Source organism: Protopterus annectens, chromosome 12.part0, assembly GCF_019279795.1.
Source record: "Protopterus annectens isolate FY-2018-M chromosome 12.part0, PAN1.0, whole genome shotgun sequence".
Taxonomy (NCBI): domain Eukaryota; kingdom Metazoa; phylum Chordata; order Ceratodontiformes; family Protopteridae; genus Protopterus; species Protopterus annectens.
In genome coordinates this window covers 1,332,445,159-1,332,471,884 of record NC_056746.1, presented here as the reverse complement: position 1 = coordinate 1,332,471,884, position 26,726 = coordinate 1,332,445,159, and the positions used below count along the sequence as shown (strand labels likewise).

Genomic DNA, 26,726 nt, shown 5'->3' with positions numbered 1-26,726 from the left:
CAAAATGCTGTAAAAGCAAGTAATACATGGGGTGAAACACAATATGTCTGTTTTACTATTATAATACTCCAGAACTACTCCTAAATACTCCCGACACAACACCACCGATACTGCTACATAACATTGTAATGTGAGTTTCCTTCTGTTTTAGAATCATTCAAAAATTTCAAGTCAAAGAACTGTTCAGGAAACTAGATACCTTTTACGGTACTCAGTACCATATCATATATCCTATTATTTTAAATCTAAGTAGCCAAATCCTTTTTTAAGCCATCACTTCATATGCCCATTCTCACACACTCATTTATACACACACACAAACAAATGGAGCATATGTGAAAATATGACATACTAAAAGAGGGAACATGGGTTCTGCCTTGATGTAGTCCATTCCAAAAATGATACCCTATTTATTGAAATATCTAAACATGTATAGTTGAGATACTTCTACATTTAAAGAAAAGTTTTGAAACCACAGATCATGACACACTTTTTTAAAAGCGAAATAATGTGGCTTTTTCTCTGAAGTCGCAAAATTGTTTTCGTTTATTTAGTTATTGTATTTGCTTACCAGGATGGTCAGACAAGGTAAAGAAGCTGTCCCTTTTCAGAGGATGCCTGGGGACAAAATCTCCCCAATAAAATGAATAAACAGTTAAAGAATAGATAATACATTTTAGACAATAAGCACTAGTAACATGTTAGTTCAATATAAGTTAGCCACAGTTTGCTAAAGATCTTTTAAACCTATATTATAAGGAGTAATACACAGTAGAATAAAATGTTACATTTGAGGGAAAGAAAATGAAAACAGATTATTCATGATTGACATGCAGTGCGTTTTTGTAAAGCTTCATGTTTATGCCATAAATTGTTTTGTAAATTGTGATGTTGACTATAAGCATGCAATGTACTTTGAAGAGCAGGAGACCAGATTGTTGTCATACCAGGAGCATGAGAGATATTTAGTGATAGGGCAGCTATACAGAAATTAGAGGCACAGGGAAAGAGGTTGAAAGAGAGGCAGCATTTAGGTTATCCTAGGAGAGATGCAAGTACATAGACCAAGTACATCTAGGTGATCCTTCATCTAGCTAACAAAACATTTAGGATTGTAGGTAGTAACATCTGGTCAGAAGCTGATAGCTCTGAAGGATGTCCCTAAGGGAGCTACTCTTGGATCCCCCTTATTTTCCTAATTTTTAATATCTCTGCTTTGGGAGTTGCCTCTTATACATGGTATCTTTTATTTCTAGCTAACTTACATAAGTCACAAAATACTCTTACCAATTTGCTTCAGGATTTCTGCCAAAATTGATCTGGATAGCAATACATGTGGTAACTAAACACAATCAAGACAACGGTAATGAAATTCAGGACTACAGAGAGATTAAATAAGGCTTAAGACATAACTATCATTTGCTCACGTGAACCATCTTTGATTCTGACAAAGCAATGATACATTAAAATACTTTTTGACCAACATGCTACAGTTTATTACCCAGAAACACAGGTAGACAAAGGGTGCATCTTACAAAGGCTGGGATTTGCAGAGAAACAGCATACAGAGTAGCTCTGATTAGCATATTGCAAAGAGTCTGGCGATTCAAAGACAATTATAAATACATGTCTTCTTAGCCGTGAATTGTGCCATTCAGCAACCTTATATGTATTAGCGCTGCTGTGCCATGTTCAACAAAAATCCCAGCCAAACTGTGACATCTACTCACACCAGAGGTTACACTTGCTACACCTATAAATGTGCTGCTTCCCAGACATGAATATGGATTGCCTATTATTTCTCTCCTATTTCCAGGAAACACAAAGCTAATACAGACCAAAAAAAAAAAAAATTCTTAGGTATTTAAAGGTGAGCCAGTGAGGTGAAGCACAGGATAGTAAAGTAAAAGAGCAGTCTCATAGGATTAAGTGCCATCATGAGATGGACCTGGCCCATTCAGCTTCTTCCATCATCATCTTCATCAACAGCATAAGTTTACATGTTGGTTGTAGCATCTGCATGTAATTGTCAGGACAAGGTCACTGAAGACCATAAATTCAAGCTTGTTTTACTCAAAAGAAAAAACAATTTTCAGGGACATATTTTCTAAAATTGGAGCCTTTACTTATTTCTGAATAGAGTCAGAGGTTTATATTTCTCATGTAGGATAGAAACATACAGCCCCCCCTGCAGGTGGGGCAAAGTGTTTCATAACCTACAGAAAAACACTAGCTATCAGTGAGGAGCTGTGTTTGTTATTTATTACCAAAAGCTAGAATAGAACAAGGTGCATCATGATCGATATAATTCATAATGCAAGGGAGGAGACAGGGACTAGAATGAAGGGTGTTGATTTAAAGTGTAACAGCTGACAGATTCTAGTAGAAATGAACTAAACTAACAGGTCTATATTACATTGTCGAACTCACAGGAGTTCGAACGATGTAATATCGAACCATGAAGTTTGAAACGCAAGAATTACGAAAACACAGAACACCAATTTTTTTCCTAAGAAAAAAAATCACTGTTCCGGTACAAAAACAACCACACTTTAAACTTAAATTAAGATAATGTGGGGGGCTTCGCCCCCACCCCCCCCAACGTGGGGGCTGTGCCCCCCACACCCCCCCTACTTAAATATACCAACTTCGAGATCGCACCACAATGGAGGAAATAGCAAAGCCCCAAAAATGTGTTGTGGCTTTGCTATTTTCGTATTTCAAACATTTGGGTTCGATATTATAACGTTCGGACTCATGTGAGTTCGACTTGTAATATAGACCCTAAAATAACTGTAAAAGAAAGTTTCTAAATCTGACCACTGAGGCTCTGAAGAATATAATGAATAAAATGAACAATTATTCTAAGATATATGGCAGATTTCAGAGTTATAAAATGTGTGGGTGTTATTTCTGTGCCAGAGTGTTTGACTAGTACAGACAAAGGAGGCAACTGTTAATGTAATAACATCTTTTCTAGCACTTTATTGCATAAACATTTTGTTGTGAATATATAATGTATGACCCTTCACCATTCTGCTAGACTCACCTTCTGTGTGTATTCCGGTTGCTGTTGACGTGACCCTGACCTGTGCAACCTGGAGTCGGACATTTCAGAACATTCTCATGCATAGCCAAGACTACGAATTTACCAAAAAGAAGAAACAAAGGATAAAAGTAAGTTATTTGATCATGACCAGCATGGAAACACTAAAAGCAGTGCAATACTGTTTAACACTATATTTCCTATTACAACCGTACTCTAGTTGCACTGGGATATAACCATTCCTTATCTTAGATCTCCTTATATGCTTAGCTGAGCAATAGCTTCTCATAAAGAAGTCTCTCAGGTCATTAAATATATTCAATTTACCTGAAGAATAAGGTTCATAACTAACAGGAAAACATGCTGAATGTAAAAGTCACTTTATGAAAGGAAATGGCTTTTGAAATGTTCATTTCATTTTTCTTACTGCTTTATCTGTATAACCCTGTTTGTAATCTCAGAAACATTATTACAGAGCCGTATTGGATTCACACTATTATTTTTGTTTCATCCACCCATTTATTTTTATAAACCAGAACAAGTATATTCTGATTTCAGAAAACATATAGATGTATATACTGAATTGTGTGGTTCTAAAATTAAGTTTTATACCTGCTCATAGACCTGAAATTTCACTACACAGAACTAAACCCTGTAAAAAATGGTACAGTAAAAGTCAGAGAAATGCACCTGATTTAAAAATCAGCTGGTGCAGGGAGTATCCTCTTGCAGGCTGAGCTCTATTGTCCATTGTCAATGGTCTATCTAGTCCCCCCCCCCCAACACACACACTTTGCACAGTTAGTCTGTTGCAGAATCCCAACTGAACAATTTAAGGATTAGACTGTTGGTTGCAGACAGGTGAAATAGTGTGACACAGTGCCTTTAAGCCTCCATGTCAAGTCACTACCCCCATGTTTAGCAATCTAATATTGCTATTGTTACTGAAAACAAAAACATGTTACATAACAACAAATTGCAAAACAGCTGTGACTTTTTAAATGGTTTACATTAAAGATGCAAAACGAGTATCCACAAAGTGATCATTTGACCATGGATGCCTTCCCTGACGCACCGTTATCCATTATAGAACATTCTGCCTTGTACCACTCTTACTAAATTAAACATTAAACTGAACTTCCTATACCTAATGTAATAATTAAATCTCATATTCAGTTACTCTGGTCAGTTCTTACAATTGCCAGAAAAGTTATTACTTTGAACTGAGAAAGTAAACAAGACTTGATGTTTAAAGATTTTATTAATTTAGCAAAAGTTGTTTTTAAAATAGAACTGCAAACCATTTGTTATAGAACTCATAACATTATTCATAAAAAATAGCATGGCAAAAATTGGAAAACCTTTTGAACAAATACTGATAACTTCTCATGGATAAAATGATTGTTTATCATGGATGAATGTAAATATTGTAAATAGTTTTATTGTATTTGTTATATGTACATTTGAGTATGTTTATAATGAAAACAAAATAAAAATGTTTTTGAAAACAAACCTCATTAAACTGAATCATTTATAGTTCAGTAATTTTGATTTTCCCGAGCACCTGGAACAGAGTTGCAGATTGATTGTGAGTTGCTCTAATGCTTTTAAAGTTTTGCTATTTTACCTTAGGATTTTAATCCTTTGAAATATGGAAAAAAAAATCAAACAATGAAACATTTTAGATTATTTGTAATTGTGAAATGTCCCTTTTCATCTGCTTTGTGCGTGAAATAGTTACTGTAGCTTTGTTGGTGACTCCCATTGTAAAGCATCCTGGGTACTTACTCTCTGGTGGTATCCGGTCTTTATGTGGGCATCCTGAGAGGCTGCGATGATGAGGGTAGAGCCCTGTCACATGCCCTGTCCCATCACACCCAGGGGTTGGGCACTTGATCTCTCTCTTCTCTGGTCTTGCAGAGTTTACAGGGTCTAGAGGTAACAACAATGAAAGAAGAGAGTCAGGAGATATTCTGACAATTTTTATCGCTTCTAGAATGGCATGAAGTAAGTGCATCATTCCCTACCCAAAACACTGCTCACTATATTGACAGATTAAGGAAATATGCACAGTTACAAAAGTAGTTGCAGAAGACTAGTCCTTTGGCACTAACTGTGGCAAGTGGTTCTGCAAGTATATTTGTCAACAGACTTTGCAAAACAAGCAGGAGTCAGTGGTCGTATGCAGGTGGGGGGGGTGCAGTAATGCTGACTTTATCTGAAAAAGAAGTCTGGATGCGGAATTGTAAGTAGCTACTTGCTGGCATTCAAAAAAACATATACTAGCATTTTCTAGGCTATCTTTCAGGTTTCCAGTGTTTGACGTCTTATACCTGCTGAAACTGATATTTCCTCAATGCTATAATTGCTGGATTTAGCAGTTACCAAATATGCTTTTACCTCTGGAATTTCATGGCAGCCCTCACCTTGGCAAAGGTAGAACAAAGCATGGCACATGATCACGTGCTTTGAGGACTCATACCTAAGGTAGCATTCACTTAGTTATAATGTAATGATATACTAATTTCAGGGGTTATAGTTAAAGTGGCCAGAATTAAATGATCCTCTGATGTTGAAAGGCTATGATTTTAGATGTACTCGTACAACAATTCATTGATGCTGAAGTGTCAGATGACTTGAACAATAATAATAAAAGAAGGGAAATGTAATGCCTGTCCATGAATATTTCATGATCGGTCTCAAAGATATATTTAGAAATCATAAAATGTACAATGAAAACAGCAAGTATACTAAGTACAATATGAAATAAATAGTTTGCACTTTAAGCAGACCATGCAATTAAGAACTAAAAATATCTCACCCCTTACTTCTACTTCAGTAAAAATAAAGTACAGGTACCATATCTTATATGTTTTGATCCAGTTTTTGGCTTACTTGCGTGAAATGACAAACATAGATGTGGAAGTTGAGATGCGAGTTATAAGAGGTAAAACTCATAAAGTTAAGGATTTTGCTACTTGTTATTGCATTTATTTGTTTACCCAATTTATTGAATTGATCCAAGAACTCTTTTCAGCCATGAAGTGAGACAAAGGCAAATGAAAATGCATTATTTCCAGACTGATATGGTGAAATGATTTAAAGTCAGTTGACTGCAACTATCAAATGACAAAAGGCCTTGTGATTATAACTAAATACGATAGTAGAACATTGTGTAATTGGACTATTCAAGGTCACCTAAGATGCTTTTCTGTACATATAAGTTACAAACTTGTGTATATCTGCCTAATTTCCTACCAAATGACACAGCAGCCACAGGAAAGTTTGATTGCTAATACCTGACAAATGCCTGGGTGTACTATTTTTGAGACTCATAATGCTAACAGTACCACTTTAAAGTTCATGAGCTTAAACTTTATCTAAATTTTAGGAGATTAAGGTTGAAAACGTACAACAAAGGAAAAACAATCTTACTATTTAAATGGACACCAGCAGCTTTAAATTATGTAAACTGAACCAGAATATGTACAGTTTGTTTAATAAATTGCATTTATTTCTTAAAGATGCATGTATTTCTTCAAGATGAAAAGATGAAGAGCTTTGTTTTCATAAAAGAAGAGGCATTAAAATCATGGTTGTTATTGATAATACATTAACACTAAATACACTAATCTCATATGCTAATCAAAACAATCTAAACATATACACACTAGTTATTGAAGCCCATAAAGCCTTTGATAGAGTAAATATAAAATTTTTACTTCAAACTCTGCCTTACTTCAACATACCCCAAAAATGTATCCAAATCTTACAAATATTATACAATAGCCCCTATACATCTTTATATATTAACAAAACCTGGTCAAAAAGAATTCCGATTAAAAATGGAACCTGTCAAGGATGCCCTCTATCTCCTCTACTTTTTAACTTATATCTACAGCCTCTCTTCCTAAATATAAAACAAAATATATATCATAACCCCCCAATAATTTATAACACCAAAATCTTCTTATCTGATTTTGCTGATGATCTAAATATTTATTGTACCACCCCAATTTCGGATATAAATAAAATATTATCTGCTATTGAACACTTCTTGATGATATTGAATTACAAATTAAACCTCAAAAAAACTAACATCTTCCCCTTAAAAACTCCTAAACCATTCTCTCTTCTACCACTGGTAGGGAAAATAAAAACTGAAGAAGTAATTAAATACTTAGGCATTACATTCTCTACAAACATCAAAGACTTTTACTCAAACAACATAAAGCAAAAATGGCAAGACATTTCACTAGACCTTAATAGATGGAAAAATCTAAGGCTACCATTTTTTACCAAAGTTTCTGTAATTAAAATGAATGTTTTACCCAGATTACTCTATATTTTCATGACTTCCCAGATAACCATACCCAATACTTTTTTTAAACAAATACACACTGAGCTTGCCAAATTCATCTGGGAACCCCAAAAAAACAGAATTTCATATGATAAATTAACGACCCCCAAAAATAAAGGTGGCTTAGACCTTCCAAACTTTGAGACATACTACTTAATTATAAACACCAATAGAGTTTTACAAATAGCTGAATATAACCCAATAGATAAAGCTTGGTACCCACACTGGCTAAGAATATACCATAGGTTCATAGGTTCATAGATTAGTACTAAGCTAACTGCCCTTGCGAGCCATTTGAAGCCTAGCCAATTATCCTCTGTGAGACTCAAACCCTGCACCTTGTGTTTGTAAGGCAAACACCTTAACCATTAGGCCACCCTCCCAACCATATCAAAAGCCTGAATATCAACCCCAAAGCATTACCATTTCTAAACACCAGCTTAATGAAATCCTGTAATTATTAGAACCCCTTAAACATTCCATTGCACTAACACAAAAACTATTAAAATCCCTAAACCTTATACAAGCTATGATGACATTACAACCCTTACATAAAAACCCTAATCTTAAAATAAATTATCAGACTTTAAACCTAAACCACTTCCCTCGACTAATAAACACAACCATCCAATACATATATCCATACTTAAATTGCTCTGTACAAGAAATAAGGAACCAATGGGACCTTCCCAAATCATACTTACTGATCCTGAGACAGATCAAGGAGTTATGTACCAGTTATCTCCATGACACTATCACAAGTAATGAAGCTATAGCAACTTGTAACTTACTTTGGAAGACTATCCTCTCAACTAAAAAAAATTACCACATGTACCTACAAAATGATCAAAGACATTAAATTCCAGAAACATATATTCATTTCTGACTATTGGAGGAAAAACCTTTCATCCATTGATAATCATAAATTGAATCAAGCAATTAACCTAACAATAAAATCTATATCCCTTCAAAAACTAGCTTTTACTCAACTCATGATCTATAACAACGCGTATTTCACACCTGCTATTCTACATAAATTTAATCCAATAAAATCTCCACTCTGCCCACACTGTAAAGACCAATCTGCTAACTTACTCCACCTTTTCTGGAGCTGTAAATGTGTATTTAAACTTTGGAACTCCCTTAAACTTTAATTACAAAAGACGGGCTATCAGACATCCACACTCACCTGGAAATTTACTGTACTACACATCCTCCCAAATAATATCTCCAAAAACCAAGCAATTACCCTGATTAATATTTTTCTTTTAATGAAACTTTATATAGCTACCAATTGGCTTAACTCAACTAATAACTCATGGGAGAATTTTAGACTGATGGCGACTAAACATCTATTAGCCCTAAAATAATAATTAACAAAAGGGACAAAAATATTAAACTTTGCAATCTATGGGAACAGATTTTTAATATCATTCTTGCATAACCTACCACAAATTATCCTACTTCATTATAACTAAGAGTTTTCACAACATCTTACATCCCTAAGTCCTAAAAATGTATTTTTCTCTTTAAGACTTTATTTATATTAACCCTACCGAAATTATTTCTTCTGCTATGTTGAATTTTGGAAGCATCTATGTATATAGTGTAGATAGTATTGTTTGATTGATTAACCTCTTTTTGTATTAATCTTAATGTACAACAATTATTTAATGTTCATATGTTTTTGCTTTAACTGTTACATTTCATTTACTGTTCTGCTTTGATGTAAAGAATAAATAAAAATTATTGAAAAAAAAATCATGGTTGTTATGAGTTTGATAAATACATGAACTTCAAAAGGCAAGACATGAGATTTTTATTTATGAAGACAGTGTTAGGACATTTTTATCACTGAAGTGGTAGCAGTGCTGTTTGGAGTATGGGCATGTCATAAAACTCTGTATTAGCAATTACTCTGTTTTGCACCATTTGAAGATAGTGCAGGTTACCACCAAGCAACCTAAAGTTAAAAGCATCACAGTGGGTCATACAAGAAACAGTGAGGGTACAGACTAATATCAAATCATCATCTGGGTCCACTTCTATAATCCACATGAGATTTGCTATATAGAAAAAAATAGTTGATAACACTGGACACCTGATATTAATATCAGCTCCTTGTCAAAGAGTATGCCTCTATTATGCACCTGGTATAATGCTAATAATCTTTGTCCAGCCAACCTGAGATCCCTATATGGTGAGATTGTAGAACAACATCTAAAGAAGCATATTTTTATAGTTACAAGGCATCCACATTAAGATGTGTTATATTGTACCTCGCCAGTGTCTGACAGTATCACTTTGCCCTAATGGAGTGACTATATTGGTCAGTTGTCAGGGACTGCCTCTTCTCCTTATCTTGTTCACTTTTATGTACCCTGCAGCTTAACCTTCATAAGTGGTCACATCGGCTTTCTAGTGACATTTACACCTGTACCCCCTTTACTTACATAATTAACTCTGAGGCTACTGTATCCCAGGGAAAAAGAAAGTGTGCTATAGAGACTTCTGTTGGGCTAACTGCAATTTTCCTTTGATAAGACAGGGAAATGGCTTTATGTTCATGTATCCACTACCAGGACTTAGGTCTTTGATCCATTATCAAGTCATTTGTCTGCCAGTTGTGTTGCCTGGGAATTATTCCACTGCTGGTGAAAAGGCCTTCTTCCATGTAGTTCCTTATCTCTAGAGTAAATTCTCTACAGAGTCCATAACTCAGATAACCATTCCTAAAACCTGATATTTTGCAAGTTTCAGGCCCTGTCTTCCTTCTACCTTCCATCTCTGAGTCAGTGTCATATTACCTGGACTGTTACACTCAGCTAATGAATAAAGTTGCCAGTGGTTAGCAAGTTTATTCATTTTCAGATTACAAAAGGCTTAGTGCATTTACAGTCCCAGAAAATGAAAACAATGCAACTTTTTATTAAAGTACAAAGTCAGGAATTGTAAATGTTGAGCCTCAGTGGTTTTATGAACTCGGTGAATAACAAAAAAAAAAAAAAAAAGAAAAACTGCTAGAGGTGTGTTCCTGCGTCTTTTCCTTGGCAAAAAGAATAGCATATGTAATAAGCAGTAGGATGCAAAAGTGAGGGAGAGAATTTCCTAAAAATGTGTGATGATGTTCAGCCTTAACATGATGTGCATCGAGGAAGACGGCTAAGATTGCCAGGTCGTGCTTTGGTAACATGTGAAAGAAAGGATACCACTATCTAGGAAGGAACGTGGACTCTGAGGGAAGAAAGTGCTGTGTTTGATGCATAGAAGTCCTTTAATTGCAGAGGTGCATTTTTTGAAAAAGGATGGCATTCACAAAATAATCAGACAGCTGTATGCCCTTTAATCTCATGTTTACTCATTAAGCTATGGTAGTCATTCTGCTGAACAGGCTAGTTTTTGAATATCAAAAGATTGATAGAAGGGTACAGTATGGTGTTATAAGACAAATACTGCCCAACTCAGTTTGATAGGGTACCACATCTGTACCACAGCTGAGGCAGAGTAAGGGTTCTCACTGAATGCAGACCATTTGTGTTTCTGCAACACCTTTTTTACCATGCTTGGACAAGGGCAGTTTACTAAGGTGATCAAGTAAGAAAGGCAGGGTGTTGATTGATGATGCCATCTGGTGAGAATACAGTAATCAGCAGGATGTCATGAAGCTCCAGGTTTGGAGTCAGTAATCAGCAGGATGTCATGAAGCTCCAGTTTTGGAGTCAGTCAGCAGGATGTCATGAAGCTCCAGGTTTGGGGTCAGTAATCAGCAGGATGTCATGAAGCTCCAGTTTTGGAGTCAGTCATCAGCAGGATGCCGTGAAGCTCCAGGTTTGGAGTCAGTGATCAGCAGGATGTCGTGAAGCTCCAGGTTTGGAGTCAGTGATCAGCAGGATGTCATGAAGCTCCAGGTTTGGAGTCAGTGATCAGCAGGATGTCGTGAAGCTCCAGGTCTGGAGTCAGTGATCAGCAGGATGTCGTGAAGCTCCAGGTTTGGAGTTAGTAATCAGCAGGATGTCGTGAAACTCCAGGTTTGGAGTCAGTCATCAGCAGGATGTCGTGAAGCTCCAGGTTTGGAGTCAGTAATCAGCAGGATGTCATGAAGCTCCAGGTTTGGAGTCAGTAATCAGCAGGATGTCATGAAGCTCCGGGTGTGGCGTCAGTGATCAGCAGGATGTCGTGTAGCTCCAGGTTTGGAGTCAGTAATCAGCAGGATGTCGTGAAGCTCCAGGTTTGGAGTCAGTAATCAGCAGGATGTTGTGAAGCTCCAGGTTTGGAGTCAGTAATCAGCAGGATGTCATGAAGCTCCAGGTTTGGGGTCAGTAATCAGCAGGATGTTGTGAAGCTCCAGTTTTGGAGTCAGTCATCAGCAGGATGTCATGAAGCTCCAGTTTTGGAGTCAGTCATCAGCAGGATGTCGTGAAGCTTCAGGTTTGGAGTCAGTAATCAGCAGGATGTCATGAAGCCTCAGGTTTGGAGTCATGATCAGCAGGATGTCTTGAAGCTCCAGGTTTGGAGTCAGTGATCAGCAGGATGTCGTGAAGCTCCAGGTCTGGAGTCAGTGATCAGCAGGATGTTTTGAAGCTCCTGGTTTTGAGTCAGTAATCAGCAGGATGTCGTGAAGCTCCAGTTTTGGAGTCAGTCATCAGCAGGATGTCGTGAAGCCCCAGGTTTGGAGTCAGTAATCAGCAGAATGTCATGAAGCTCCAGTTTTGGATTCAGTCATCAGCAGGATGTCGTGAAGCTCCAGGTTTGGAGTCAGTGATCAGCAGGATGTCATGAAGCTCCAGGTTTGGAGTCAGTGATCAGCAGGATGTCGTGAAGCTCCGGCTTTGGAGTCAGTAATCAGCAGGATGTCGTGAAGCTACAGATTTGGAGTCAGTCATCAACAGGATGTCGTGAAGCTCCACTTTTGGAGTCAGTCATCAGCAGGATGTCGTGAAGCTACAGATTTGGAGTCAGTCATGAACAGGATGTCGTGAAGCTCCAGTTTTGGAGTCAGTAATCAGCAGAATGTCATGAAGCTCCAGTTTTAGATTCAGTCATCAGCAGGATGTCGTGAAGCTGCAGGTTTGGAGTCAGTGATCAGCAGGATGTCATGAAGCTCCAGGTTTGGAATCAGTGATCAGCAGGATGTTGTGAAGCTCCAGGTTTGGAGTCAGTGATCAGCAGGATGACGTGAAGCTCCAGGTTTGGAGTCAGTAATCAGCAGGATGTCGTGAAGCTCCAGGTTTGGAGTCAGTCATCAGCAGGATGTCGTGAAGCTCCAGGTTTGGAGTCAGTAATCAGCAGGATGTCATGAAGATCCGGGTATGGAGTCAGTAATCAGCAGGATGTCATGAAGCTCCAGATGTGGAGTCAGTAATCAGCAGGATGTCATGAAGCTCCAGTTTTGGAGTCTGTAATCAGCAGAATGTCTTGAAGCTCCAGGTTTGGAGTCAGTAATCAGCAGGATGTTGTGAAGCTTCAGATCTGGAGTTAGTGATCAGCAGGATGTCATGAAGCTTCGGGTTTGGAGTCAGTGATCAGCAGGATGTCGTGAAGCCCCAGGTTTGGAGTTAGTGATCAGCAGGATGTCGTGAAGCTCCAGGTCTGGAGTCAGTGATCAGCGGGATGTTGTGAAGCTCCAGGTTTGGAGTCAGTAATCAGCAGGATGTCATGAAGCTCCAGTTTTGGAGTCAGTGATCAGCTGGATGTCATGAAGCTCCAGTTTTGGAGTCGGTCATCAGCAGGATGTTGTGAAGCTCCAGGTTTGGAGTCAGTAATCAACAGGATGTTGTGAAGCTCCAGTTTTGGAGTCAGTGATCAGCAGGATGTCATGAAAATCCAGTTCTGGAGTCAGTAATCACCAGGATGTCATGAAGCTCCACTTTTGGAGTCAGTCATCAGCAGGATGTCGTGAAGCTACAGGTTTGGAGTCAGTCATCAACAGGATGTCGTGAAGCTCCAGGTTTGGAGTCAGTGATCAGCAGGATGTCATGAAGCTCTAGGTTTGGAGTCAGTAATCAGCAGGATGTCGTGAAGCTCCGGGTTTGGAGTCAGTCATCAGCAGGATGCCGTGAAGCTTCAGTTTTGGAGTCAGTCATCAGCAGGATGTCATGAAGCTCCAGGTTTGGAGTCAGTAATCAGCAGAATGTCATGAAGATCCGGGTTTGTAGTCGGTAATCAGCAGGATGTCATGAAGCTCCAGATTTGGAGTCAGTAATCAGCAAGATGTAATGAAGCTCCAGTTTTGGAGTCAGTAATCAGCAGGATGTTGTGAAGCTTCAGATCTGGAGTTAGTGATGATCAGCAGGATGTCATGAAGGTCTAGTTTTGGAGTCGGTCATCAGCAGGATGTCATGAAGCTTCAGGTTTGGAGTCAGTAATCAGCAGGATGTCATGAAGCTTCAGGTTTGGAGTCAGTAATCAGCAGGATGTTGTGAAGCTTCAGATCTGGAGTTAGTGATCAGCAGGATGTCATGAAGGTCTAGTTTTGGAGTCGGTCATCAGCAGGATGTCATGAAGCTTCAGGTTTGGAGTCAGTAATCAGCAGGATGTCATGAAGCTTCAGGTTTGGAGTCAGTAATCAGCAGGATGTCATGAAGCTTCGGGTTTGGAGTCAGTGATCAGCAGGATGTCGTGAAGCCCCAGGTTTGGAGTTAGTGATCAGCAGGATGTCGTGAAGCTCCACGTATGGAGTCAGTGATCAGCAGGATGTCATGAAGCTCCAGGTTTGGAGTCAGTAATCAGCAGGATGTTGTGAAGCTCCAGTTTTGGAGTCAGTCATCAGCAGGATGTCGTAAAGCTCCAGGTTTGGAGTCAGTAATCAACAGGATGTCACGAAGTTCCAGTTTTGGAGTCAGTAATCAGCAGGATGTCGTGAAGCTCCAGTTTTGGAGTCAGTCATCAGCAGGATGTCTTGAAGCTCCTCGTTTGGAGTCAGCAATCAACAGGATGTCATGAAGCTCCGGGTTTTGTGTCAGTGATCAGCAGGATGTTGTGAAGCTCCAGATCTGGAGTCAGTGATCAGCAGGATGTCGTGAAGTTCCAGTTTTGGAGTCGGTCATTAGCAGGATGTCATGAAGCTTCAGGTTTGGAGTCAGTAATCAGCAGGATGTCATGAAGCTCTGGGTTTGGAGTCAGTGATCAGCAGGATGTCATGAAGCCCCAGGTTTGGAGTCAGTAATCAGCAGGATGTCGTGAAACTCCAGTTTTGGAGTCAGTGATCAGCAGGATGACGTGAAGCTCCAGATCTGAAGTCAGTGATCAGCAGGATGTCATGAAGTTCCAGTTTTGTAGTCATTATATATTTTTTTTATAAAGTATAACAAGGGGAGTAAGAACATTCTAATTACCAATGACTCCAGAATGCATCTGGTACACAGGGAAGTCTCTAATGGGATTTGGAAGTTAGGAAGGTAGAAAAATAGTCATCACCTTATGTTTAAGGCAAAGAAGTAAAAATAAAATAGTGCATTTTTGGGAGGGGAATCATTCTGGTCATATGTTCAGTGTGACCTGTGTTCTGGGCCAAATACTTTGAAGAACACAAACCTCTTTACAGCTAAGCATGCTAAAGCTATCTGCAGTCCTTCTATAGGCTGATACCTCCTTCTAAAGTTAATGATTACTTGGTTAATGAAGTGGCCACATATTTTAATCTTAGTTGGTCTCATCAAGAACTTTGTGTTCATCTGATGAGATGTTCAGTCACACATGAAAATATCTAGTCCCGATATTGTTCCTAGTACCTGGTCACTGAAATGCTAATAAACTATACATAATGTACCATAAATTAACCTGACATTCATGTCATATAGGCTTAGTATTCAGAGCTTAGTGTGGTACACTTACAGGTGCATAGGTAGGTTCATAGGTTCATAGGTTCATACTAGGCTATCTGCCCTGGGGCAATTATAAGCCTAGCCCGATTCTGTATGGCTTATGCCACCCCTTGATTTGAGTATACTGTGCCCTTTTTAAGGTTTAGTTTACTGTGCCTCTGTCTAATAGTGACACGGGAGTAATCCCTGGGACAAACCTACGATCCCCCATCCACTTATCGAGATTCTTCTTGAAGAGATTCAGTGAGGTGCTCTACCTCACATGAACTGGAATTCTATTCCAGAGCGAAGGGAGCCTCTGGGTTATGAACCTGTCCCTCCAGCAAGTTCTATTTATTTCTGTGCTGAGGTTCAAGTCCCTCGAGCGTGTGGCTCTAAGGGATTTAGATTTACTGAGGTGGAGCATGTCCATTAATTCTGGATTTGACATAGCTTTGTATGTCAGGCATAGATCGCCTCGAAGAAGGCGGTATGCAACTGAGTAGAGCTGGAGTTTTTTTAACCGAGCAGCATATGGCATCTGTTTGAGACCCTTGATCCTCTTGGTGAGATACTTTTGGGGTCTTTCTAATTGCTGCAGGTGTCGGGTAAGGTACATCCCAAAAGAGGCATTGTATTCTATGATGGGCCTGATGAGGGATGAATAAAGGGGCACGATTACCTCTCTTGATCTAGATGTAAAACCCTTCGTGATGAGGTGGGCTATGTAGAAGGTCTTTCTAACCACTTTGGCAATGTGGTTTTCAAAGGAGAGATTGCTATCAACTTGGGTCCCCAGGTCCCTAATAACGTTCTCTGTACTTAATGGGTTTCGCCTATGTGGTAATTTGTGGGCACATTGTTTTTGCCAAAGGGTATGACTATACATTTTTTGGCATTTAGCTTTAAACCATGGCACTGGCACCAGTTATCTGTCTCTGTGAGACCTTTTTGAAGGATGTTTGTGTCAGCTGGAGAGTTGATTATGGCACCCAGTTTGCAGTCGTCTGCGAACTTGGTGAGCCATAGTCCTCCCACGTTTGCCTGTACCTTGGAAAAGTATATACCGAACAAGAGTGGTCCCAGGACAGAACCCTGTGGGACGCCACTTGTGACCGGTTTCGAGTCTGACATGGCTCCAGCAACTCTCACTCTGTGGGTTCTGTCTTTGAGCCAGTTTGCGACCCATCTTGTGACATAGGGGTTTATATTTAAGCTGGATAGCTTATCTATGATGCCTGAGTAGGGTATTGTGTCAAATGCCTTTGCAAGGTCCAGTTAGGCTGTGTGGACTACCTTCCCTTCATCTATGGCTTTGGTGACTGTTTCAAAGAAGTCAACCAGGTTCAAAAGGCAGGATCTGCCCTTGACAAAGCTGAACTGGGTGGGATCTAGTGTCTGTAGGTCCCCAATGTCTTTGTTTATGAGCTCCATGATGATCCTCTCCATAGCCTTGCAGACTAAGCTAGTCAGGCTTATGGGGCAATAGTTTCCAGGGTCCGTAGAGGCTCCACCTTTGTGGAGTGGGACCACTGTTGCTGTACGCCATTCTGTGGGCACATATCCTGTAGTGAGGCTGAGATTGTATAGCTGTTTTATTTGAGGGATTAGTTCCTCTTGTATTTCATGTAGGACGCAACCTGGGACGCCATCTGGTCTGATGGAAGCAGTGTTTTTTGCTTTAGAGAGGGCAGCCTTCACCTGAGCATCTGAGATGTTTGGGAGGCAGCCCTCTGCTGGGATAGATACTGGCTCTTTTGGGGGGGAGGGGGTGGAGAAGTTGGAACTGAACCTGTCTGCCAGGATATTGGCGATGTCTGTGGGTTCAGTGTATTTTTTGTCGTTTAGAATCAACTCAGAACAAGTCTGGGAGTTGCATCCCAGGTTTCTAACATAACTGAAAAAGGCCTTATGATTGTCTTTGGTGTCCTGTGCAATTTTTCTCTCGAAGCTGGCCTTGGAGGATTTTATGAGGGATCGTAATTTTTTGCTAGTACTGATCAGAGGTGCCTTCCCTATTAGGGATTTTGCTCTATCATGTAGTAGCTTCCTCCTTCTGTTGTACAGTTTATTTATGGCAGGGGTCCACCAGACTGGACGCCTGCCTTTGGATGATTGGGTCTTGGTTTTGTTTGGGATAGCATGATCCATGCATTCCTGGAGATGTCCGTAAAATGCATTTATATAGGATTCTGCAGTTTGGGCTGTAGTTTCCACTGGCCCTGGGGCCTTTAAGGATTCCACTTCGGTTTTGAGAAGTGAGAAGTTCACTTTTGAGAAGTTTTTCACTGTGGTTTTCTGGGCTGGGGGTGGGGTCAGGATGTGGACATCCAGTGAAATTAATTTATGGTCTGATCTTACCAATGAGGGATATACTTCTGGTGTGGAGCATAGAGTCCCCATGTTGGTAATGATCAGGTCTAGTATGTTGTCCCCTCTTGTGGGAGTGGTGACTAGTTGTTCCATAGCATTTGAGTTTATAATTTCCAGGAATCTTTGGGCTAAGGCGCTGGGGCTTGAGTAGTGCTCCCAGTCAATGTTTGGGTAGTTGAAGTTGCCCAATATAATGGTGTTTGGAGAGATCTTCATGTTCTCCAATGTTTTCAGGAAGGCAGAATGGGATTCCTGACTTTGAGAGGGTGGACTGTAGGATGCTATACACTGAAAAGCAGTCTTGCCCACTGTTAGTTGCACATGGATGGTCTCCGATACTTCGTGCAATGCCACTAACCTGGAGGTGTGGATATCCTTGATAAATATGGAAACTCCCCCTCCTTTTGTGGTTCGGTCCGGGTTTTGGGGCCGAAAAGCATGATACGAGGTATAGCCTGGTAGTGCTGGGGTGCTCTCTGGAGCCTTGAATCAGGTTTCTGTCACTGCACAGATATCGATGTTCTCCATACTGAGGAGAGCTTCGAGTGCGTGCATCTTGAGGTTAAGACTTCTGGCGTTTAGCACCATTACCCTTAGTTTCTTGTTCCTTGTGCTGTCTATGGGGGTGGGTTTGACTTTTGAGCCTTGCCTAAAAAGGCACTATGGGGGTGGCAAGAGCCTTTGCCAATATCTGAAAGCCCAGTGGTGACAGGTGCAAGCCGTCCTAAGCGAAGCATGGCTTGTCAAGCATGTCATCCCAGGCTGACAGACACTGGATCCCCTTTGAATGACACCAAAATTTTAGCCAATTGTTCAAATCGATCATTTTGTCTTTGTACTGTGGCATCATTCTAGGTGAGGGTAAGATGCTGCTCAAGGTCAGGGTCATACCAGCCTGGGCTACATGATCAGAGAGCTCCTCTATGTCTCTTTTCATGTAGTCCAGGGAGGTACGTCTCAGGTCATTCACACCAGCATGTACAATGACTGAGTCATATTTGTATTTGCTTTGGAGTGACCTGAGTGCTTGCGTTATGTGTCGGATCCTAGCACTCGACAGGCAGCTCACCGTGACCTTCTCTTTATTCAGCCTGATGAGCGGGACGTCAGTGTGTCTGACAATAGAGTCACCTATAACAAGAGTATCAGGTGTGTTTTTCAGCCTTAAGTGCTGTGGCTGCTTGGCACACTGACTTTGTGGGTTATGTGTTGTGTGTGTTTTGTTTTGAGGTAGCATTTGCTTGGATGTCTGCTTTGGAGGTCTCTGTTGCTTAGGTAGATTTTTATTTAGAGCCTCCGAGTATGTTTTTGTGTATTTATGTGTTTGGTTCGCTGATGTGTTGGGACTATGTGATACTGGAATTGTGTTGTGTGAGGTTACCTTCTCCTCCTGACTGGTTACACCAGTTTTGAGATGAGAGAGCTCAGCCTCCAGTTTGGCTAAATAGTTGCATCTTTCACATATATCTGAACCTGTTTGGAGGAGGAGAGGGTTGTCCGTGTACATGAGACAGTTGTAACATTGCCTCAAAATTCCCAGATTCACCATTGGACTGGAGAGGAAACCATTGACTGACCTTTGGACATGCTAGAGTAACAGGGAAACTGAATTTAAGATGGACCAATAGAGGACAGGGTAATCGTAGAGAGTATAAGAGTAAGTAGTGCTTATGGTTTAATAGTGCTAACTTGTAGGATTACTTAATTGGACCAGTGAAGGGCCTTAGAATGAGAATATGGTGTTTAAATTGAGAGATAGAGCAGTTCTAAGGGAAAAAGTGAAGAGCAGACTTTGTGGAGCCAGGAATAGTTTAAACCCAATTAGGCGGCGCTGCCTGTTGTTGCACTATGCTCAAAACCACGCAAAACCATGCAAAAGAGGGTTTTAAGAGAGGAAGATGAAGGAGTTTTGGAATTGACCCAAAATGGCCAATAAAACTACAGTTTCAAGTCAGTAACCACTCCCACAGGGGCAGGCAGGCTGCTCAATGTTTTTCACTGCCACTGATCAACAGAGAGACTTTCCTTTAGCCCAAGCAAAAAATAGCCTCACAGAAACTTACAAACAGTTCAAGAACAGCAAGCCTGTAACTGAACTTTTTTAAATCTCAGAAAAGTGGGAAAAAACCAAGATTTTTTTTTTGTTTTTTCAGAGATAGCAGAGGTTAACAAGTATCAACAAGTTATAACAGTGCAGTAAATGACCCCACACAAGAGTGCTAAGCCAAAGACAGATAAAATGCAAGTTTTGAGAAAAAAACAATTTTAAAAATAAGTGCAAACAGGAAATTCAGTAAACAGCTCTAGGTTGTGCTCTAAATACAGTTACTAATGCAGAAATCAAATTTAACAAGCCAGAAAATGTTCAAAATAGGCGGCTATGTAGAAAAACTTAGCAAATAAACAGAGGAAAAATACTTAAAGTCTCAAAAGTGGCTCCTTTCTTCTCTCAGCGTTTTCTCCTCTTGGTGGGTGCTTCACCAACAGCCAACAAGCCTGAAAAGATGCCAAAACCATGAGGCAACCAGGTTTTAAGAGAGGAAGATGAAGGAGTTTTGGAATTGACCCAGAATGGCCAATAAAACTACAGTTTCAAGTCAGTAACCACTCCCACAGGGGCAGGCAGGCTGCTCAATGTTTTTCACTGCCACTGATCAACAGAGAGACTTTCCTTTAGCCCAAGCAAAAAATGGCCTCACAGAAACTTACAAACAGTTCAAGAACAGCAAGCCTGTAACTGAACTTTTTTAAATCTCAGAAAAGTGGGAAGAAAGCAAGATTTTTTTTTGTTTTTTTGTTTTTTCAGAGATAGCAGAGGTTAACAAGTATCAACAAGTTATAACAGTGCAGTACTAGGTACTAGGCTAGCTGCCCTTGTGTGCCATTTTAAGTCTAGCCAATTTCCCTTTTTGTGTTTGAAATAAGCTATCCCATTTGGTTATAGATTGGCCTTACCCATTGCAGAGTCGATAATTATATATTACCCTTAATGAGAATAAATGTGATCATATCATAGATAATTTGAGGTGACCCTTGCATGGGATAAAGCATTTATGTACTGCATCAGTCTGTTAGTAGTACAGAGGTCACACCTTGGGTATATTTTCTGTTTTCCATCCATAGAACTAAGTTGTGCTTGAAAATGGACGGAGATGTAATGTGTTTTATGTGGATAGAGAGTCTATTCCATAGCAGTGGTATCCTCTGTGAAATATGACTGTCCCTCCAAACCATTCTGTTGATATTGCAGAAGAGGTTTAGATCCTTAAACTGAGTATTTCTGATGCCATTTGACTTGCTGATGTGCACTAAATCCATCCTTAGTGGGTCAGAGCATGCCTTGTATGCCAGACACAAGTCACCGAGTATAATAACAGGGATTTTTCAACCAATGAAGAAATTCTTTATGTACCTTGCATCACACATGCTTGAGTATATTACTTTGTATTTGAGTATATGAACAAAAGCTACTATCATAACACATGATGGGCCTTCCCTATATCTTGTAAAGTTCATTTTTAAAGGGAAGAGTACCTTGACATAGTATTTTTTAAAGTTAGCTGCAACATCTTGTTAGCTTTATTTGTCAAGACATTGTTGTGTATTGAGAAATTTACTTTGTAATTACTCATTTCATACGGGTATTCAATCCCTTTCACTATGCAAACATGTAGACCAGCTCTAAAGCCATCATAGTGTGAGGATTCATTGTCATCACCCAACAAAATATATTTATGTGCAGAATGGGAGCTCAGTACAAGTTGCTGGTAGGATATTGAATGACATAAAGAGGGAAGCATGTATAATGGAGGCCATTATAACTGTAATATGGCATTAGGCAGGAAGCATCTTTAAAACTAAAGCAGTTCTGGAAATCTGTCAGAGAAAAGGGCATTCGGCTGGTGGGCTGTGTGCAAAGCAGGACTACAGTTATATGGGAGGGAATGGGTATACTGCTATATGGACAGTGTCTGAGAACACTGGACAGCCACATTTCCCAGGAAAGAGAGAATGGATATGCTATGGGCTGTCTATATTGTCACAGTTCAGGTGGAGGAGAAGAGTATAAAAGCAAAGGGCAGTAAGTTAAGAGTGGTAAATAAAGGGCAGTAAGGAAAAGGCAGTAAGTAAAGAGCAGTAAGGAAAAGGCAGTAAGTAAAGAGCGGTAGGGTAAGTGACAGGCATGAATGAGGAAAATAAAAAGAAGGATGTTTTACAATAATGAACATGCTTTTTGGTGAGAACGGTAAGATTATGAGTTGCCAGGTAGCCTAAGGTGGAATAGATTAACACAGACGTCCAGTAGAGACTTGGACAGGTATACGATAGGGAGAGAATGGAGAATGGCACAGCTGTATAGAGTTTAACTGTAGCCATCAGGCGGTACATGCTCCCTTCTTTCCACCATCTTTATTTGTATATTCACATGTTTGCAGTCACATGACCATTGATAAAATCTGGATTTGTCTTGTGTACCAAGATGATACATCTTATTTTGTAAGCCAGTTTTGATGGGAATAGGTACTGAATGATCGCTGCTTATTCCAGGTACTGAATGATCACTGCTTATTCCAGGTTCTGAATGATCACTGTTTATTTATTCCAGGTACTGAATGATTACTGGTTATTCGAGCTGCTTATTCCAGGTACTGAATGATCACTGCTTATTCCAGGTACTGAATGATCCCTGCTTATTCCAGGTTCTGAATGATCACTGCTTATTTATTCCAGGTACTGAATGATTACTGGTTATTCGAGCTGCTTATTCCAGGTACTGAATGATCACTGCTTATTCCAGGTTCTGAATGATCACTGCTTATTTATTCCAGGTACTGAATGATTACTGATTATTCAAGCTGCTTATTCCAGGTACTGAATGATCACTGCTTATTCCAGGTACTGAGTGATCACTGCTTATTCCAGGTACTGAACGATCACTGCTTATTCCAGTACTGAATGATCACTGCTTATTCCAGTACTGAATGATCATGGCTTATTCCAGGTACTGAAATGATCACTGTTCATTCCAGGTACTGAATGATCACTGCATATTCCAGGCACTGAATGATCAGTACGTATTTCAGGTACTGTATGATCACTGCTTATTCCAGTACTGAATTATTACTGCTTATTTATTCCAGGTACCCAATGATCACTGCTTATTCCAAGTGCTGAATGATCACTGCTTATTCCAGGTACCAAATGATCACTACGTATTTCAGGTACTGTATGATCACTGCTTATTCCAGTACTGAATGATTACTGTTTATTTATTCCAGGTACTGAATGATCACTGCTTATTCCAAGTGCTGAATGATCACTGCTTATTCCAGGTACTGAATGATAACGGCTTATTCCAGGTACTGAAGTGATCACTGCTTATTCCAGCTACTGAATGATCACTGCTTATTTATTCCAGGTACTGAATGATCACTGCTTATTCCAGGTAAAGAACTATCACTGCTTATTGCAGTACTGAATGATCACTGCTTATTCCAGGTACTGAATGATTATTGGTTATTTCATGTACTCAACGATCACTGCTTATTCCAGGTACTGAACGATCACTGCTTATTCCGGGTACTGAATGATCACTGCTTATTCCAGTACTGAATGATCACTGCTTATTCCAGTACTGAATGATTACTGCTTATTTATTCCAGGTACTGAATGATCACTGCTTATTCCAGGTACTGAATGATCACTGCTTATTCCGGGTACTGAACGATCACTGCTTATTCCAGTACTGAATGATCACTGCTTATTCCAGGTACTGAATGATCACTGCTTATTTCAGGTACTGAATAATCACTGCTTATTCCAGGTACTGAACGATTACTGCTTATTCCAGGTAGTGATCGATCACTGCTTATTCCAGTACTGAATGATCACTGCTTATTTCAGGTACTGAATGATCACTGCTTATTCCAGGTACTGAATGATTATTGGTTATTCCAGGTACTGAACGATCACTGCTTATTCCAGTACTGAATGATCACTGCTTATTCCAGTACTGAATGATTACTGCTTATTTATTCCAGGTACTGAATGATCACTGCTTATTCCAGGTACTGAATGATCACTGCTTATTCCAGTACTGAATGATTACTGCTTATTTATTCCAGGTACTGAATGATCACTGCTTATTCCAGGTACTGAATGATTATTGGTTATTCCAGGTAGTGATCGATCACTGCTTATTCCAGTACTGAATGATCACTGCTTATTTCAGGTACTGAATGATCACTGCTTATTCCAGTACTGAATGATCATTGCTTATTCCAGTACTGAATGATTACTGCTTATTTATTCCAGGTACTGAATGATCACAGCTTATTCCAGGTACTGAATGATTACTGCTTATTCCAGGTACTGAACGATCACTGCTTATTCCAGGTACTGAATGATCACTGCCTATTCCAGGTACTGAATGATTACTGCTTATCCTTAGATCAAAAGTCAAGGAAAGCTTCTTGGATATAGCCTGTTGTCTGTAATGCCTGCTTATTACAAAACAGTTTTAACCATAATGTAAATATAGTTTATTTTTAAAAGACTTTGTATCAAGCACTAGGTAGACTTTGTATCAAGCACTAGATAGCCTATCTACCAAAAGATCAAGGTACATAGTCTTAGTTTTAGCACTTGAATTTGCTTATTTGTGCTCAGCACTTAACAACTTGTTGTTAGCACTAAATAATCTACAAATTACTATAGCACTCAACCTTCCTCTTTACCTAGAGGAAAACAGTTTTTGTGCTTACTTTCCTCACTTGCTTAGAGAAAAACAGCTCTTATACTCACTTTCCTCACTTGTCTAGAGGAAAGTAATTTTTTATTCAGACATGTCCAAGGGTCAGCTCCCCATGTTTTTGTCTGTCTATCTGAAGAATCTGGGCATCTTGAGGCAATGTAGCAATTGCCTCATGTACACAGACAACCCTCTCCTCCTACCACCCAACACCACAACCTGTAACAGATGCACTTATCTAGCCAAACTGGAGGTAAAGCTCTCTCCAACCAAGACTGAACTTGACAGTCAAAGAGGAGAAGGTAAACACTTGCACCACACCACACTCATCACATAGTCCCACTAAACCTACACCACCAAAATCCACACAGAGGAACACAGAAACATTCGCAGAGGCTCTCAATAATAATCTGCTCAAGCAACAGAGACCACCAAAGCAGAAACACAAGCAACCTCCACCTCCCAACACAACCCAAATGACACATAGGCCACAGACTCAGTGTGCCAATAAATCACAGCCCATAAGGCAAACCAATGTACCCAACACACTAGTCATAGGTGACTCTATAGTCAGGCACACTGATGTCCCACTCACTAGGCTAAACAAGGAGAAGGTTACTGTCAGCTGCCTGTCATGTGCCAGGATCCGTCACATAACCCACACACTCAGGTCACTCCACAACAAGTACAAATATGACTCTGTCATTGTTCATGTTGGTTTGAATGACCTGAGACGTACCTCCCTGGACTACATGAAAAGAGACATGGTAGAGCTCTCTGATCTTGTAGCCCAGGCAGTTATGACCCTAGCTCTGAGTAGCATCCTGCCATCGCCCAGAGTGATACTGCAGTACAAGGACAAAATAATTGACTTCAACAATTGGCTAAGCTTCTGGTGTATTTCTAAGGAGATCCAGTATCTGTCTGCCTGGGATGACATGGTCGAATACCAGGATGTTTTGCCAGAGATAACTTGTACCTGTCGCCCCTGGGATTCTGGATACTGGCTAAGGCTCTTGCCGCCCCTATAGTGCCTTTTTTAGGCAAGGTTAAATGACAAATTCACCACCGTAACAGTAACAGGCAAACAAAAACTGACGGTAATGCTACTCAATGCTAGAAGTCTAAATCTCAAAATGCACTCACTCGAGGCACTCCTTAAAATGGAGAACATCGATATCTGTGCAGTGACTGAGACCTGGTTCAAGAGTCTAGAGAGCACCCCTGCATTACCAGGCTATAACTCATACCACACTTTTCAGCCATCTAACCAGGACCAGAACAACAAAGGTGGAGGTGTGTCCATATTCATTAAGGATATCCACACCTCCAGGCTAGTTGCGCAGCATAATGCATCCGAGGTTATCCAAGTGCAACTAACTCTGAGCAAAACTGCAATCCAAATTGTAGCTTGCTACAGATTGCCCACCATGCTCCAGGATTTCCACTCCTCTTTTCTTGATATACTGGAAAATATTAGGGTTCAACCAAACACCCTAATAATGGGCAATTTAAACTACCGCACCATTAACTGGGAAACTATTCATGTACCAACTCCTTTGCTCAATGCTTTCTGGAATTAATAAATTCCAAATGCCCTAGATCAACTTATCCACACCCCCACCAGGGGCAACAATACCCTAGACCTAGTCATTACCAACATGAGTGACTGGTGTTCCACACCTGAAGTCAACTCCTTGTTGGTCAGATCCGACCATAAGCTAATCGCCCTAGATATCCGCATCCCGCCCCCACCCACCATTAAGAAAACCAAGGTAACAAATGTCTCCAAAGCCAACTTCATGCTTCTTAAGACAGAAGTGGCGAACTTCATGACACCCATGCAGGCGGACAGTACAGTTACGACTGCTGAATCCTACACAAATGCACTCTATAAGCACTTACACAAGCGTATGGATCGTGCTATCCCAAACAGAACCAAGAAGCTATCCTCCAAAAAAAGGAAGCCAATCTGGTGGTCCCCTGTCATAAACAAACTCTACAAAAGAAAGAAGAAACTTTTGCAAAGGAGAGTAAAATCCCATTAGTCGAGGAGCTCTCTGGTTAGACTCAGTAAGAAGCTGAGATCCCTTATAAGATCCTCCAAAGCTATCTACGAAAACAACATCACCACTGATTCTAAGGGCAACCACAAACCATTCTATAGCTATGTCAAGAATCTCAATGACAACACCCAGATCTGCTCTGAGTTACAACACAACGGCATGAAAATTACAGAACCAACTGATATTGCCAACATCCTGCCAGATAGGTTCAGTGCTAACTTTACCCCCCTCTCAACCCTAAAGGGCCCATATCTATACAGGAAGAATGCAGAGTCCCTGTAATCACATCTATGCAGGTAAAATCTGCACTCTCTAAAACAAAAACCAC

At 40.0% G+C, this 26,726-nt stretch overlaps 1 protein-coding gene across 4 annotated transcripts in view; it reads right to left on the bottom strand.

Annotated features, from left to right (window-relative positions):
- The window catches only part of MYT1 (myelin transcription factor 1), a 410,503-nt gene that overhangs the window by 151,508 nt on the left and 232,269 nt on the right, over nt 1-26,726 (bottom strand). For all 4 annotated transcript variants that reach the window (XM_044090391.1, XM_044090390.1, XM_044090389.1 and 1 more), the window contains exons 7-8: nt 4,835-4,978; nt 3,050-3,140 (exon numbers count right to left, since the gene is read on the bottom strand). In XM_044090391.1, the coding sequence (XP_043946326.1) occupies nt 3,050-3,140; nt 4,835-4,978 (235 nt within the window). The remainder of the gene's footprint in view (nt 1-3,049; nt 3,141-4,834; nt 4,979-26,726) is intronic.